Genomic DNA, 15,309 nt, shown 5'->3' with positions numbered 1-15,309 from the left:
TTTTACGATGTATGAACATGATCACGATCATTTAAACGTTAGTGACTTATTTTACGATGTATGGACATGATCACGATCATTTAACGTTATGGACTTATTTTACGACGTATGGCCATGATCATTTAACGTCATCGACTTATTTTACGATGTATGGCCATGATCACGATCATTTAACATTAGTGACTTATTTTGAAATGTATGGACATGATCACGATCATTTAACGCTAGACTTATTTTACGATGTATGGCTATGATCATTTAACGTTATGGACTTATTTTACGATGTATGGCTATGATCATTTAACGTTATGGACTTATTTTACGATGTATGGACATGATCACGATCATTTAACGTTAGTGACTTATTTTGCGATGTATGGACATGATCATTTAACGTTATGGACTTATTTTACGACGTATGGCCATGATCACGATCATTTAACGTGAGTGACTTATTTTACGATGTATGGACATGATCACGATCATTTAACCTTAGTGACTTATTTTACGATGTATGGACATGATCACGATCATTCAACGTTAGTGACTTATTTTACGATTTATGGACATGATCACGATCATTCAACGTTAGTGACTTATTTTACGATGTATGGACATGATCACGATCATTTAACCTTAGTGACTTATTTTACGATGTATGGACATGATCACGATCATTCAACGTTAGTGACTTATTTCACGATTTATGGACATGATCACGATCATTCAACGTTAGTGACTTATTTTACGATGTATGGACATGATCACGATCATTTAACCTTAGTGACTTATTTTACGATTTATGGACATGATCACGATCATTCAACATTAGTGACTTATTTTACGATGTATGGACATGATCACGATCATTTAACGTTAGTGACTTATTTTACGATTTATGGACATGATCACGATCATTCAACATTAGTGACTTATTTTACGATGTATGGACATGATCACGATCATTTAACGTTAGTGACTTATTTTACGATGTATGGACATGATCGCGATCATTTAACGTTAGACTTATTTTACGATGTATGGGCATGATCATTTAACGTTAGTGACTTATTTTACGATGTATGGCCATGATCATTTAACGTTGGTGACTTATTTTACGATGTATGGCCATGATCGTTTAACGTTAGACTTATTGTCCGATAACAGTACAGACCGACTCACTGTCTCAATATCATGGAGTTTTCGAGGCAAACATTTATATTTTTCAGGACTCAGATGCTGAATCTTGTGTCTTCCACTTTGACGCACTACAAAGGACGAGGAACGCAATCGCCACACTTCCTTCTCCTCTTTTCACCGGCAAACAACACAACTCTCTACATCCGCTAGGACAGATGCAGGCCGACCTTTCACAATAAAAGCCCTCGACAGATACACTGCGTAACTGTTTTCCAGTAGGAACTCAAATTCCCTCAGACCATTTCATGAGAGAAACTCAATGAAACAGCTTAAGTATGGAAGGCTGTCCTACAGTTGGTCCTCCTGGTATTTAAACATCTGCAGGCGAGTGTTCTGCATTTCCCCGTCATTCATTCGTCACGGCCTGGTGTGTAAAGGTTTAAGTGAGGATGGAGGCTAAAACAAAGCAAAGATGTTTTCAGATGTGGTGAAAGATGAAACGTTGTTTTGTGTCATTTCCTTTGTTGTTGACGGACAAAACATCTTCAAACCAACTAAATCTGAATCTTCCTCAGTGTTTACATTCAGAGACATGAGAGCATCTATTGAGCCGACCAGTAGGGAAGAAAGAAAAGACGATACAGTCTCTAGAGTCACTCTCACTGTAAGCATGCTCTCCAGTATTACACCAAAACAAACTAATTCAGAACTAACCGTGACCCTATTTACAGTTGGGATTGGGAGTGGATCAAATCAAAAGACAAATGTTCAGTCAACATATTCAATGGAGTCAAAGTACAGATCTGTTTCTCCACCAATCAACAACGTTGTGCCCCGCCTCTTCCTGTCGGCTGGATGGAGCACAGTAGATCAATCAGGAGGAACATACCAGAGTCCTTAGTGACTCTACCTGGTGGTGTCGGTAGCCGTGTGTATTGCGATGGCTTGGAGATGCTTATGCTCTCACAAATCAAGTAAACCAAGACGGTTGTTGTTGTTTACAGTTCTTCATAATCTCCGTCGTCTCTTTTGACGGACGCTGCTCCTCCGCCCAGGAAGTCCTCCAGCTCGTCCACTTCCGTTTTCTTGGTCCGGGACTTCTTCTTCTTCTTCTCTTTGTCGTCTCCCGTTGCAGCCTCGTCTTTTTCCTTCTTCTTCGGTTTGTGTTTCTTCTTGTTCTTTTCGTCTTCCTGAAAACGGAAGTGCACAAGTTATTGTGATGACGTTGCCGTCTTTCAGACGCGTTGCACTCAGTGTGTGTAACATAAGACTTCACCTCTTTGACTTTCTTCTTCTTCTTCTTCTTGTCTTTGGAGGAATGTTTGCTTTCTTTGTCTGAAAGAGGAACAGAGACACCAGTTGGTTTGTGGACTGCGTTTACTCTTCAGACTCGAGACTGCCGTGTTATATACGACTCAACAAAGCAGATATAATGTTAAGTCCCTCATTAGAACAGCTTATTGGTGGACCCTGGGGACATTGGTACAAACGTCACTGAGCAGTGAGGCAGAAGTCACATGACTTGCCTTCCTGCTCCTCGCTGCTCTCCTTGGCCGCCGGAGCGTCTTCTTGGAAGCCGAGGCCGAACAGGTCGGTGTCGTCTTTGTGTTTGAAGGAGATCACGGTGGGCTTCAGGGGCTCTGGCGCGTTGGCCAACTGCACGTCATCGTCAGAGAGGTCGGACAGAAGCTCGTCTCTGACCGGAAAGATATCCTGTGAAGAGACGGTCAGTCGAAACACGAACGCCCGAATGTTGGACCAACCTCGACCCGCTCTGCTTTACCTTCGTTATCTTCGGTGTGTCCGACGCCTCGGCCTCAAAGTCGGGGTCGTCCATGACGTAGGAGAGCGTCTGGTGGGCCCCCGGGGCCTCGGGGTCCGTGTCGGAGTCCTCGGCTCTCGGGGGGCTTCCCTTCTTCTGGCCCGGGGGTCGGGGCGGCTCTGCCGCGGGGGTCAAGGCGAGGGACACGGGCGCTGCGCTCTGACCTCGCAGCTCTGCAGCTTTAGAGGCCGGCTTTGGTCTGGTGATGAGGGCCACAGGCCTGCAGCAGGACGGGGAACGTGTCAGTCAACACCGTGTACAATTCAGTTTATATTCTACATCGTTATCTTTATCTGGGACCTTTGATGTTCAGGATTCTCATCAAAAAGTCACAGAAGCAGCCGCATGAAGAAATAGAAACCAAGGTGAAGAGAAACTAGGAGTAGGAAGCTTTAGCTATTCCAGCACTGGAAACACTGAAAGCAACTATTTGTTATTACTACACTGAATATAGGTCCAATACTCAAATAGCTGGATTGGGACAATTGACAATCTGGTATCGGATACCATTATTTTAATAAATAACTATTCAGTACATTTATATTTATGTTTTGTTTGTACAGAACTAGGAAAACAATGTTAATATGAAGCCTGATGACATGTCAAAAGGATGAAGCCCGCAGAGAGCAGGTTTCATTCCTCCTGGATCTTGGGAGAATTCAAACACAACACGGCTTTTGATTGATTGCATTCACATTTTGAATGTTCCTTTAAATGCAGAGACAATGTATTGCTGAAATACTCTCATCTGGACTTCTCTTTGGTGATCCTGCTGCTTTGTGGTTATTTACATAGATGTGGCTGGTATAACATGAATAACCTGGTTGGTTAACCTTTACTAGGACACATTGGCTCGTCAACCCTCAGGAACATCCTCCAGTGGGAGGAAGGACTCACGCTTTCAGCTCCGGGTCACTGTCCAGGTCTCGGTTGTGAGCCTGAAGCCCGTCTTCCTCGTCGCTGGTCAGGGCGACGTCTCTGCTGGGCGGCAGGGTCCTGGGTTGGGGAAGGCTGGGCTCCGTGTCGTCGGGGTCCAGCTCGTCCAGGAAGCCAGACACCATGGGGTTCCCTCTGTCCTCGCCCTCACTGGGACACACAGGACAACGGTCTCTTTCTCTTTAACCCGCTCTCAAACGGCCAGGTGGTGAGACGCGTACGGCTTCAGATACTACAGTTTCCATCACTGGTATTGCCGGGCGATTGAGCTACAGCACTGGTTATTTTATTTCATTAGCAGGCTAGCTGGATGTTGATTTGGAAGTTCTTATTTAAACCTCAAACACAGTTGACCAGTGGATATGAAATACCTCGCCTCTTACTGACTGGAAAGTTCAAAACCAAATCCAAGCTCATCCTGAGGAGGATCCATTGGGTTCTCCTGGCCTCTGCTTTCATTTAGTGACATGAAGCCATGTTGGAGTTTTTCTCCTTACTTTGGTTGCAAATGTTCGACTAACTTTAAGGAATTCCTTAAGACCAAGATGAGGAGAACATCTTTAAATATTCAAGGCTAAACTTTAAGTGCAATGTGTGCACTGCTGCTGTAATCCTGCAATTTCCCCACTGCGGGACTAATAAAGGATTATCTTATCTTATTTTAAGGAAACCGTAAGATACATTTTTTTCTTAATTAAAACTTTTAGGAAGATCTTAACTTAAGGTGCTTCGTGCATCCCAGAACCTCATGCCATTAAATGTACAGAACACAACTTGTTTACATGCTGATGAAGTTAACTTGTAAATCTCGTCACATCACAACTATAAAGCCATGTTGAGGCTAAGAGCAAAACACTGAACTGGTCCAAATCCAAGCAGAAGGCTGACCTGTCGCTGTCCAGAGCCGGGGCCGGCTGCGGCGCTCTGGTCCTGCAGGGCAGGCTGTCCTCCAGGAAGCTCCTGTCCAGCCTCTCGTCCGGCACAAAGTCGTCCACACTCTGGACCTGAGACGGGCACACCGGTGCGGGCGGCTCGTCTGAGGAGAACATAGAGCACAATAAGTTAATTCCAGTCCTTTGATCAGAGGAGAGCATCAACAGTGGGTGCAGACGGCGTGTGCACCGCTGCAGAGTCTTTACTCGGTAGTGTTGAGGAAAGACTCACCTGGCGCAGCAGGCGGAGCCTCGGCGGCAGGAGATGAGCCAAACCAGCGGGACATGAAGCCGCGCTTCTGGGCAGCAGAGCCTCCCGGGGCGGCCGAGGCCTGGAGGTGTTCGGGCGACTGGGCCGGCGGCTTCCACTCCACCGCGGCGGGGGGCGGCGCGCTGACGGCTGCCGGCGGTGGCGGCGGGGGGGAGGAGGCGGACACGGACACGGACGGAGACTGCGGCAGCGCCAGGGAGGGAACTGGAGGCTGCGGGGTGCCGGGGCTGGAGCTGCCCGTGGAGGCGCCGCTGGGAGGGACGATGGGGGACTGGGAGCCCGAGTCGGGACTCTGGCCGTTAGCGGGACCGGGAGAGCCGAAGCCCTTACTGCGGGACTCCAGGTTCTCCAGGAAGCTGCAGGAATCACAGCGGTCAGTGAAGTACGATGCACTGCAATGTCATCCGAGGCACGAAGACCGTGGAGCGCGAACGCTGCTCGACGTCCTGCTCTTTAAGATCGTTAACCGCTCAAGAAAATGCATATTAGTTCAACTCAGATGAACGCGTCTTTGTGCCCAGACACACCAAGACCTTCTTACTGTTGAACTTTTAATCATAAGCAAAATGAGTGGACATGTGCAACAACTTTGTTTTCAAGTTTCTGGTGCACAAGAAAGCATCAGCTGCACAGGAAGAGAGGAACAAACAGACGTACATCTCGTAGTTCTGGTCCTCCGTCTCCTGCTGGACACACAGCTCCTCCAGGGTGGCGTCCATGTCCAGCTGGTTCGTCTCCAGCTGCCTCAGGAGGGTCTCTCTCTGCACACACACACACGCACACACCTTAGTTTCCCATGTGAGTGGAAGCTGGTGTATAAACCCTGAAAGAAGAGTACCTGCAGCTGCAGGAAGGGGATGTTGAAGAAGCGGTGCAGGTATTTCAACCCAAAGCCGTTCTTCATGGAGGACTCTGCGTAGTGGATGTAAGACGCTCCCATCGGCCTGTCAAACACAAGAAGACGTTCAGGACCTTTTCCTACATACGCAGCATATTTGTCCTTTTATTGCATCAAAGAAAGAGACGCAAGCATGTTGAAGCTTGGCTGACAGTTCAGGTTTGTCACTGAGCCACAGAGACTTCATCCGCTGCTCTTCAAACATATTGATGAATGCCACTTTAATATATGTCAATGTTTTAGGGTAACGTCAGCACGGCTCCTGGCTGGCAGCAGGGATGTTATGTCTTTTACTGTCTGGCAGGAACTGGGGAAACATGTGTGTTTGTCTACTAAACTGAGGAAATAAATAATCCCTTAAATACAATTTAAAACTAATTTATTTTATTTTAAGTGTTAGACTTTAAGTGAATCAAGAGGAAAATACCTCATCGAGGATCACACAACGCTCCCGGGAGCGTTTTCTGTTTTTAGCTCGGGCAATAATTCATTTTCTCCATCAAATGTCTTTCCTCTAGTAATCTAGTTCCTCTAAAACCCTCGTTAGAGTTTCACTTCCAGCGCCTGTGGCTCTGTGCCCTGATCACACGCTGTGATGCAGTCTCGTCATTTGCTGATGAAAGTCCGTCTTCACGGTCAGACGCCACATATTGCACAACTATTCCCACGTGTAGGTGTTGCATGTTGGCTGCTATGCGCTGTACAACCAGCAGATGGCAGTGTTCGGCCTCAAAGCTCCCGGCTGCTGTACCTGTTCAGGCCGGCGATCAGGTCCCGGATGTCGTCGGGCAGGATGACGCGGTGCTCGCCCATGTCCCGGTGGTTGCCCAACACGCACACCGGCACGTGGGTGGGCACCTTGGGCAGCTCCCTCAGGATGTAGTTAAAGGTCCTGCGATGGACAAGAGCATGTGAGGTGATGAGACGCTGATGGAAATGATTTAGTGACGTCAGGGCGATATGGAATACATTTAAACATCAGTCATGTTTACCAAACACCTCGATATCACTCATGCTCTGATATTGTAGAGCGACTCTCTGGGCTTTTCACAAACTATACGATCTTTGATAAATAGCCATCAGTAAACTGGATGTTATGACCAAGTCATAATGGTGAGTTCAGAGAACGATGCAGCCTTTAAAACCAGGAGGAGAGAACACATGTCCAAAACCTCATGATGTCTTGTCTCAAATCATGATATCCATATGATAGCCATATATTTCCCAGAGTGAAGTTCAGTGGAGGCCTAAAGAATGATCCATACTGCCATAGTTGTTTTATTACATAACTCCATATTAGGCACAAAGAGACATACCGTGTGCTGTACCAGTGTGAGGGTCCTAGGACAGACGTGTGCCCCGTTATGTGTACATATGTAAAGCCCTCTGGGGCAAAATGGTGAATTTAATTGAATATCTTGCCGCTGTTGTGAGCTGTAACTAAATGTTGGCCTTTATGGGTCAACAAAGTTGAATATGATCACATATATATCTGCTTTTAGGATAACATGGACAACAAATCCACGGAAAAAAACTAAAATGAACAATATAATATGTTAGTCAGCTTCCCAACCGGGTATGTGGCTCGAGGCTTAACCTTTTGAGCCCGGACCCACCATAGAGGCTTTAGTATGAACCTCAAATGAGTTATAACACTTGTGTTATTTTATATCATTTCTTTCTGAATTTATTTGCGGAAAAATGTATATTTAAAAACAACAACAACAACAAAAAAAACACTTATATAACATATTTTGATCATAACTACGAACATCCAGCATATGAGCAAGATTTTCCAAAAATGCCTTTTCGAGCCGCCCTGAGTTTTTCCAACTCCAAGGTTCAAGGCTTAAACAACCTACAGAGTTGTAAGACCCCTCTGTGTAAAGATAATGACCTAAATAATAATAATAGAAGAAAAATCACAATAAAACAATGTGCTGGACTGTTACCAAGGAGTTTTTAATAAAAAAAAACTGTCGTTCGGTTCAAAAATGGAAAAGTTATAACCTTTAAGTCTAAACACCATTGCTTTGGTGCATGCTGGGTATGAACATTTGCATAAATCTCTGCTTAAGACGTGTTTTAAGAAACCTCCCACATTCACGGAAGCCTCCAGAGTGGAAAAAGTTGAAGTGAATATACTACACACAAGGATCTATCAAACAGCAGACCCCAAAGGTCGGGCTGAGGTATACCTTGAGGTTCCGGATAACTACAGAAGAGGAGAAACTGATGGCCAGAGAGTTCTTCGTCGGGAGAGTCATCATGGGGAAGCTGCATTTGAAGATTGAAGAAGTTTTATGCGTCCAGTGGAACCAGCAGGAGAAAGCATTTGACGTCACCATGATGGACAAACCCATCTTTCTAAGGGTAATTCACGATTGCATAAGAGAAGCTGAGGTGAGCCCTCTGGCCTGCTACAAGGTTTTAAACCTGGACAGACCGAATTTCCGAACAGTGACAGTACACATGTACAATCCTTTTGTTGGCGATGGAGCGCTAGCGACATTTTTGTGCCAGTACGGCAAAGTAATGACAGAGGCTAAGTACGTCAAGGACCCCCTGGGTTTCTGGACTGGACGGCGGCAGTTTCAGATGCTCCTGTGTCCCGACCCGGAAGGACTGGATGGCCTGAAGCACCCGCCAGCCTTGTTCAGCCTTGGGGGAGATCGCGGCTACCTGTTTTACCCACGCCAACCAGCTTTCTGCAGGAAATGCAGGCAGTCTGGCCACGATTGGGGAGCCTGCCCTGGAGACCGCTGCCGCTTCTGTGGGCAAGCGGGACACACAAGCAAGGAGTGCAGCGTACCGAAGAATTGCCACGGATGCGGTGGTTCGGACCACCTGTTTCGGAGCTGCTCAGGCCGGAATAAATCGTATGTCGAGGCTGCAAAACCTACAGGGGCGCGGAAGGTGTCGCAGGCTTTTGAAGCAGAATTTCCAATGGAGTACGGAGGTTTGGTGGAGGGGACACAGAGCAAGAGACCTAAGAAGGGGAAGGCTGCGATGACCGAGAAGGAGAGTGGGAAGGAAGAAGGAGCTGAGCAGCAAGGGAGGGCTGCTGAGGAAGCAGAGGAGGGAGGAGCCCTGCAGCTGGGAGGTAGTATCCCAGATGAGACTGGGGGAGCGGAGGAGTTGGAACAGGAAATGGGGGACACAGCTGCCATGATAACTGCAGGATTGTGGCTGGAGTTGGACCCCCCCCCGGACTTGCTCGTACTGGCAGATCCATTAAACCCAGTGCCCTTTGTTGTTCTTATCAGTTTAATATCTGATATGTCCTCTATATGAGGATATCTTATTAAGCAGATTTTTAGCCTTGGGAGATGAAAAAGGGGCTTGCTCCGTTCACTCCACGCATTGACCCGGTATTGCAGTATTGCTGGGAACGGTGCACCCTTCAAATGCCTTGTGGACAACAAAACACCAATCCAATGGAGCAGTCTGCTGTTGACTTTGATTCTGTCATCAACGATACAAGTCTCAGTCGCTGTCGGTCTTCAGGACATGTGTCAAACAAAGGGCCTGTGTACCTGTTACTGATGCCCCTCTATTGTAAGGGACAACAACTATCCAATGGGCACTGTTGCTCTCTTTAAAATGTGGGGGAATGCCCTCTTTAAAATATGGCCATGGTAATGGATGTGTCCTGTTATTTTGAACACGGCACGTCAACCGAGGCGCACCGTGAGACATTTGACTGGGACGACTACATGACCTGCTGCTCTTGACAAGAGGGCAATACTTACTTTGGTTTCTCTTCATAACGCACAAGTCTTTCGCCTTTTACTAAAGATTTCCGTGGAGAGGAACACCAATGAGTTGAACCTATTTTTGACAGGCTTTGCCATTCGGCTGAGCCTTGTACATTTGTGAAAATACATTCCTAAGACTAAGTTGTATGCTCTGACATCAGGGGCTCTAGGCTTTGATCTCAAGGTTCTATGCTCTGATCCTCAGGTTCTAAGAAAGAAAGAATGAAATACATCTTGCTCTGATTCTATGCAGTGATCTCAAGGTTCTATGCTTTGATCCCAATGTTCTATGCTCTGATTCTATGCAGTGATCTCAAGGTTCTATGCTTTGATCCCAATGTTCTATGCTCTGATGCTCAGGTCAACGGTCATTTGGCGGAAGATGACTTCCAGGGCACACATGGTCTTACTTTATCCAGGTTTCGGGTCACGTTCTCTGGGTTGAGGTTGGGGAAATGCCCCTATAAAAGTACATGGGACTCTGGGTCAGAGTTAGGGGAAGCAACAGGGACACTGGGGAACATGAGGGTGATTTGAAGGAAGATGACTTCCAGGGCATACATTGGCTAACTTTACCCTGAAATAACGTCACCTTCTCTGGGTAAAAGTTGAGGTCATAGGTGAGTGTTTGAGGGATTGGGATTGGGGAAAGTCAGTCCTGGAATAGTTTATAGGCAGAATATACACAATAAACTGAGGGAATACTTTACTAACTCAAGATGGTTCAGATGCATTAAAGTAACACGTCAGCACACCACGGCCACAACAACAACAAACATGTCAACATATATCGGTCATCAAGTCCCTCATGGTAGTATTTGACTTGTTCCTTTATCTCCATCTATTCCCTCAGACGTAAAGGCAAGAATAGCCGTGTTGAAATGTCTTTAGAGGTTTTACCTTTGAAGCTGAACAGAATCCAGCCGTGAAACCTAACCTGCTCATGCATATTGTAGCAGAGTCACAGAGACGCTCAGAACAACCTCAGACCTCAGACCTCAGAAACTCCTGTTGCTTTGAACATCGTCCCAGCAACAAATGATAAGTCATTTTAAGACCATTTTATGCCACAGTTATAGTGTTAATATAACAGCATAGTACTACATGTACTGCATGTAAGAGCAATTCACTTCATTCTCAAAGATATTCAGACATTGGAATTGAAAATGTGAATGGAATGTAAAAAAATAAGTAAATGAAACATAAATGGTCTGTTGGGATCTGTTAATTGAAATGTGAAATGTCTGTGCAATGCCCATATAATATAACAGTAGCAGAGCCCATACTATTTATTTTTGGCATCATGTTGGCTAAAAGTTCTATAAAAACAAACACACATGTAAACATACCGAGCAGCATCAATAACGTAAACATAATAAAGTCATGTCCATATATAGTCGCTATGGTAAGATATAATGAGCCCATATAATACAGTATTCTCGTGGCCCACTCATACATCCCATAATACAGTATTCTCGTGGCCCACTCATACATCCCATAATACAGTATTCTCGTGGCCCACTCATACATCCCATAATACAGTATTCTCGTGGCCTACTCATACATCCCATAGTACAGTATTCTCATGGCCCACTCATACATCCCATAATACAGTATTCTCATGGCCCACTCATACATCCCATAATACAGTATTCTCATGGCCCACTCATACATCCCATAATACAGTATTCTCGTGGCCCACTCATACATCCCATAATACAGTATTCTCGTGGCCCACTCATACATCCCATAATACAGTATTCTCGTGGCCTACTCATACATCCCATAGTACAGTATTCTCATGGCCCACTCAAACATCCCATAATACAGTATTCTCATGGCCCACTCATACATCCCATAATACAGTATTCTCATGGCCCACTCATACATCCCATAATACAGCATTCTCGTGGCCCACTCATACATCCCATAATACAGTATTCTCATTGCCCACTCATACATCCCATAATACAGCATTCTCGTGGCCCACTCATACATCCCATAATACAGCATTCTCGTGGCCCACTCATACATCCCATAATACAGTATTCTCGTGGCCCACTCATACATCCCATAATACAGTATTCTCGTGGCCCACTCATACATCCCATAATACAGTATTCTCGTGGCCCACTCATACATCCCATAATACAGCATTCTCGTGGCCCACTCATACATCCCATAATACAGCATTCATACACTCACCACTGCTTGGTGATGTCAAACATCATGATGACTCCGTTACAGTTCTTGTACACGTCCAGGAACTCTGCATCCAGGGCCACCTCGTCCGACTGCAACGCGCAGAACAAAGGGTTGATCACATGATGCAGGGAGGAGATAGAACACTTCTTACCAGACGAACTCAGCGGCTCTCAACCTTCTCATGATGTGAAAGCAGTTTCAGCCGAGTACCTCCTGACCAGTGCAAAGATGTAATACACAGCGCTGTCTGATTTAATATAGAACATATATACAATTCAGTTCATGAATGTACACTCATATTTTGTTGAATATTTATTAAATAACTATTTTTAAAGGATTTCTTAATGGATGCTCATTTTAAATATATATATATATATATCTTAAACCCCCTTTGAGACCCACTGCTCAGCGGACTCTGACCCACATGCTAAACACATGACAGCCGTGTGATAATCACCTCTTGAGGCTCATTCTCCAGCTTCAGATTCTCTCCGCGCCTTTTGCCTTTTCCTGAAAGAACAAGAGATCACGAGTTTAGACGAGCTGAAAGAAAAGCTTACTGCTTCATGACCACGTGAGTAAAAGAAGCAGAGCAGCAGCCACCTTTCTCATGGAACAGCATCTCACAGCCGTATGTTAACTCACATCGTCCTTCACACAGTAATACCTCCTTCACACCGAGGAGCCGGGAGGGACCGCAAACCTTCCTCTGTCCATTCAAACAGTCAACACCAGTTCATTCCTGGTCATGACCATTCAGATGGGACGGCTTGTGATGATGAACAACCCATCACAGCTGGAAGATATCTCTTCTGTTACACGTGAATATCAGCCTACGGTGAATGAACTGAGCAGAAGTTAGTCTGTAGTGCTCGATACCTGGGGCTTCACTACCTGTTCCAGATCGCAGCTGAAATGTCAGCCAAACGGAACAGAAGGAGTCAAGCAGAAAAAACTACTGAGAGGTATTTGCGGTGCATAAATGGCATAATTTGTCCCGCCCCCAGTTGTTAGCCACATTGACGGCGTGCCAGTCGCTTTACAAATCAACCCCGGTTCCATTGTCGCTCAGCGCCGGTGACCCTCAGACCCACGATGGTCCACCTCCTGAGCCCTCGGTGTGAAAGGAACACGTCACTCAGACTCACAGCAGAAAGAAAAGTAGCCACGCAGCAGAGCTCTGGGAATATTGACATTCAGATAAGAGCGGGACGAGGGGCGTAAACACACACAAGCAGTTCACTCTACACACTACGGTGCCGCTCACCTACACCTTCAGGAAGAGGATATTTTTGACCTGAGATGAGTGCAAGAGAGGTGCAAAAAAAGGAAAGGGAAAGAAGACAACGTCAACACTGAGGACACAAACACAAACAAAGCAGAACCGACGTGTCCGTCATGAAATCCTGCGTCTGGTTGACAGCAGAGAGAGGCGGGCCTCGGTCAACACTCACCTTTGTCCACCACGTCCCACACCTCCACCTTCACCACATCGTCAGTCGCTGAGGGAAACAAAGGGTGCTGGATTATTCATGCCCTTAGGCCAAAGATTCAAACACCTCAAATGTGCAGGCGGTTAAGCGACTCTATATGGATCCAACGGCTAACGCTAAAGGTGGTGGTGGTGGTGGAAGAGGTCTGCTTGGTACGGAGCGACTAACAGCTACTCTACACAGGGTTAGCTGAGGCTAAGTGTTACCTTGATATGGAGCCACTGAAACACATCAGCGAGGCACAGAACGGCAGATGTCAAATATTCGCCCAAACAGAAACACAGCAAGAGCAGAGGTGATGCAACGTCCACAGAGACCACACATACTTACTTTTGTAGTTCCAGTGGATACTCGTGGCCTGGATCTCCTGAGTGGGCAGGTACTCCTCCACAAACTTCTTGCCCTGCAGCCGATGCCATAAAGTACTCTTCCCGGTGTTTCTATCTCCCCGGATCACTATTTTCACTGCGGAGAGAGAGAGTCAGTGAACAGCTCACCTTCACCAACAGGCAGAAGCAGAAGCATCACTCACTGTTGTACTGGACCCCTTTGGCGAAGCGTCTCTGCAGACTCTGGTTCATGGACTGCAGGCCAGCCGGGATGTTCTTGTCCCGGAGCTGCCCCGGCTCGGACCCCACCAGCTTCTTGAGGGCTGAAAACATGTCTGCGGTGCGTGGCGGGCTGGTTCGGTACCGGTGGAACTTGTCACTCGACGGGATGGTGCAGCGGCGCGTCTGGAGGAGGAGGAGGACGTTATGGGCCCATGCTCACAAGCACTTATGAAGCCACGCCCACTAAACACCGTCTCTGAAGTCAGCAGCGGTCTCTTAGAGCGGACTGGAAGCTCTGGGTCGCCAGTCAGAGGTGGAGGTCATCGTCTGTGAATGAACACACACAGGAAGACAAAGGTTATGGTCGGGAATTCACTTGCAAGGTGTCGGCACGATAAAAGAAAGAGAAATGTGTCAAACACAAAAGAAAACGTATGATATTCTGGTTATTGCTGTCCATAAATATCAACACAGAACAAACGTGTCCCAAAGACATGGCTCCATGAGTCATATAGCTAAGCGTCCATAATAATCGTTCTAGATGAATAATGACACTGATCACCGGGGGAACACGCCGTCATTAGAGCTGCTGCTCTGAACTCTGAACCAAGAAACCTAAAACCCTTTGAAGTGTTTATTACACTTTAATGTATTCAGGATTACTTACCTTTCATCTTTACTCCCTGTTAATTTGATTTACTTTGTTGTCTTTTAATTAGATTGTATCTATTGATGTTATTATTATGTAAAACACATTAAATGTCACCATGTCTGAAATGTGCCGTACAAATAAACTTAATACGACAAAACAATACAGAATATAGTTTTATACCGGTCTCCAAAAATCGTGCCATTCCTAATCCACAAAACGAGGACTATCCAAAAAGAATAGTCGATTAAAAGAGAAATACTAAATAAATACATAAATAAATAAATAGCTGCTCCGCTTCCCTATGAAACCCAACTGTCACAGAGGAGGATGCATTATTCACATCAGACCAGGGATCAGCTGGTCTCACAGAGGATCCAGCTGGTCTTATAGAGGACCAGGTCCAGCTGGTCTCACAGAGGACCAGGTCCAGCTGGTCTCACAGAGGATCTGGTCCAGCTGGTCTCACAGAGGACCTGGTCCAGCTGGTCTCACAGAAGACCTGGTCCAGCTGGTCTCACATCAGACCAGGTCCAGCTGGTCTCACAGAAGACCTGGTCCAGCTGGTCTCACATCAGACCAGGTCCAGCTGGTCTCACAGAGGACCTGATCCAGCTGGTCTTATAGAGGACCAGATCCAGCTGGTCTCACAGA

General features: G+C 46.2%; 1 protein-coding gene across 1 annotated transcript; it reads right to left on the bottom strand.

The window, feature by feature from the left end:
- Nucleotides 1–1,865: 1,865 nt before the first annotated feature.
- rabl6b (RAB, member RAS oncogene family-like 6b) lies at nucleotides 1,866–14,117 on the bottom strand (the record flags this gene model as incomplete). The annotated part of the gene is made up of 17 exons (XM_079221629.1): nucleotides 1,866–2,330; nucleotides 2,417–2,475; nucleotides 2,658–2,853; nucleotides 2,924–3,182; nucleotides 3,860–4,048; nucleotides 4,787–4,934; nucleotides 5,063–5,457; nucleotides 5,759–5,862; nucleotides 5,940–6,045; nucleotides 6,751–6,891; nucleotides 11,963–12,051; nucleotides 12,420–12,472; nucleotides 13,230–13,259; nucleotides 13,417–13,464; nucleotides 13,662–13,676; nucleotides 13,786–13,920; nucleotides 13,988–14,117. 17 exons carry the CDS (start codon nucleotides 14,115–14,117, stop codon nucleotides 2,139–2,141), a joined length of 2,289 nt encoding a protein of 762 aa, XP_079077755.1. The 3' UTR covers nucleotides 1,866–2,138.
- Between the last annotated feature and the right edge of the window lie 1,192 nt (nucleotides 14,118–15,309).

This window comes from Taurulus bubalis (assembly GCF_910589615.1).
Source record: "Taurulus bubalis genome assembly, chromosome: 8".
Classification (NCBI taxonomy): domain Eukaryota; kingdom Metazoa; phylum Chordata; class Actinopteri; order Perciformes; family Cottidae; genus Taurulus; species Taurulus bubalis.
Note: the sequence above shows the minus strand (reverse complement) of the source record. Positions and strands in the feature narration are given on the sequence as shown.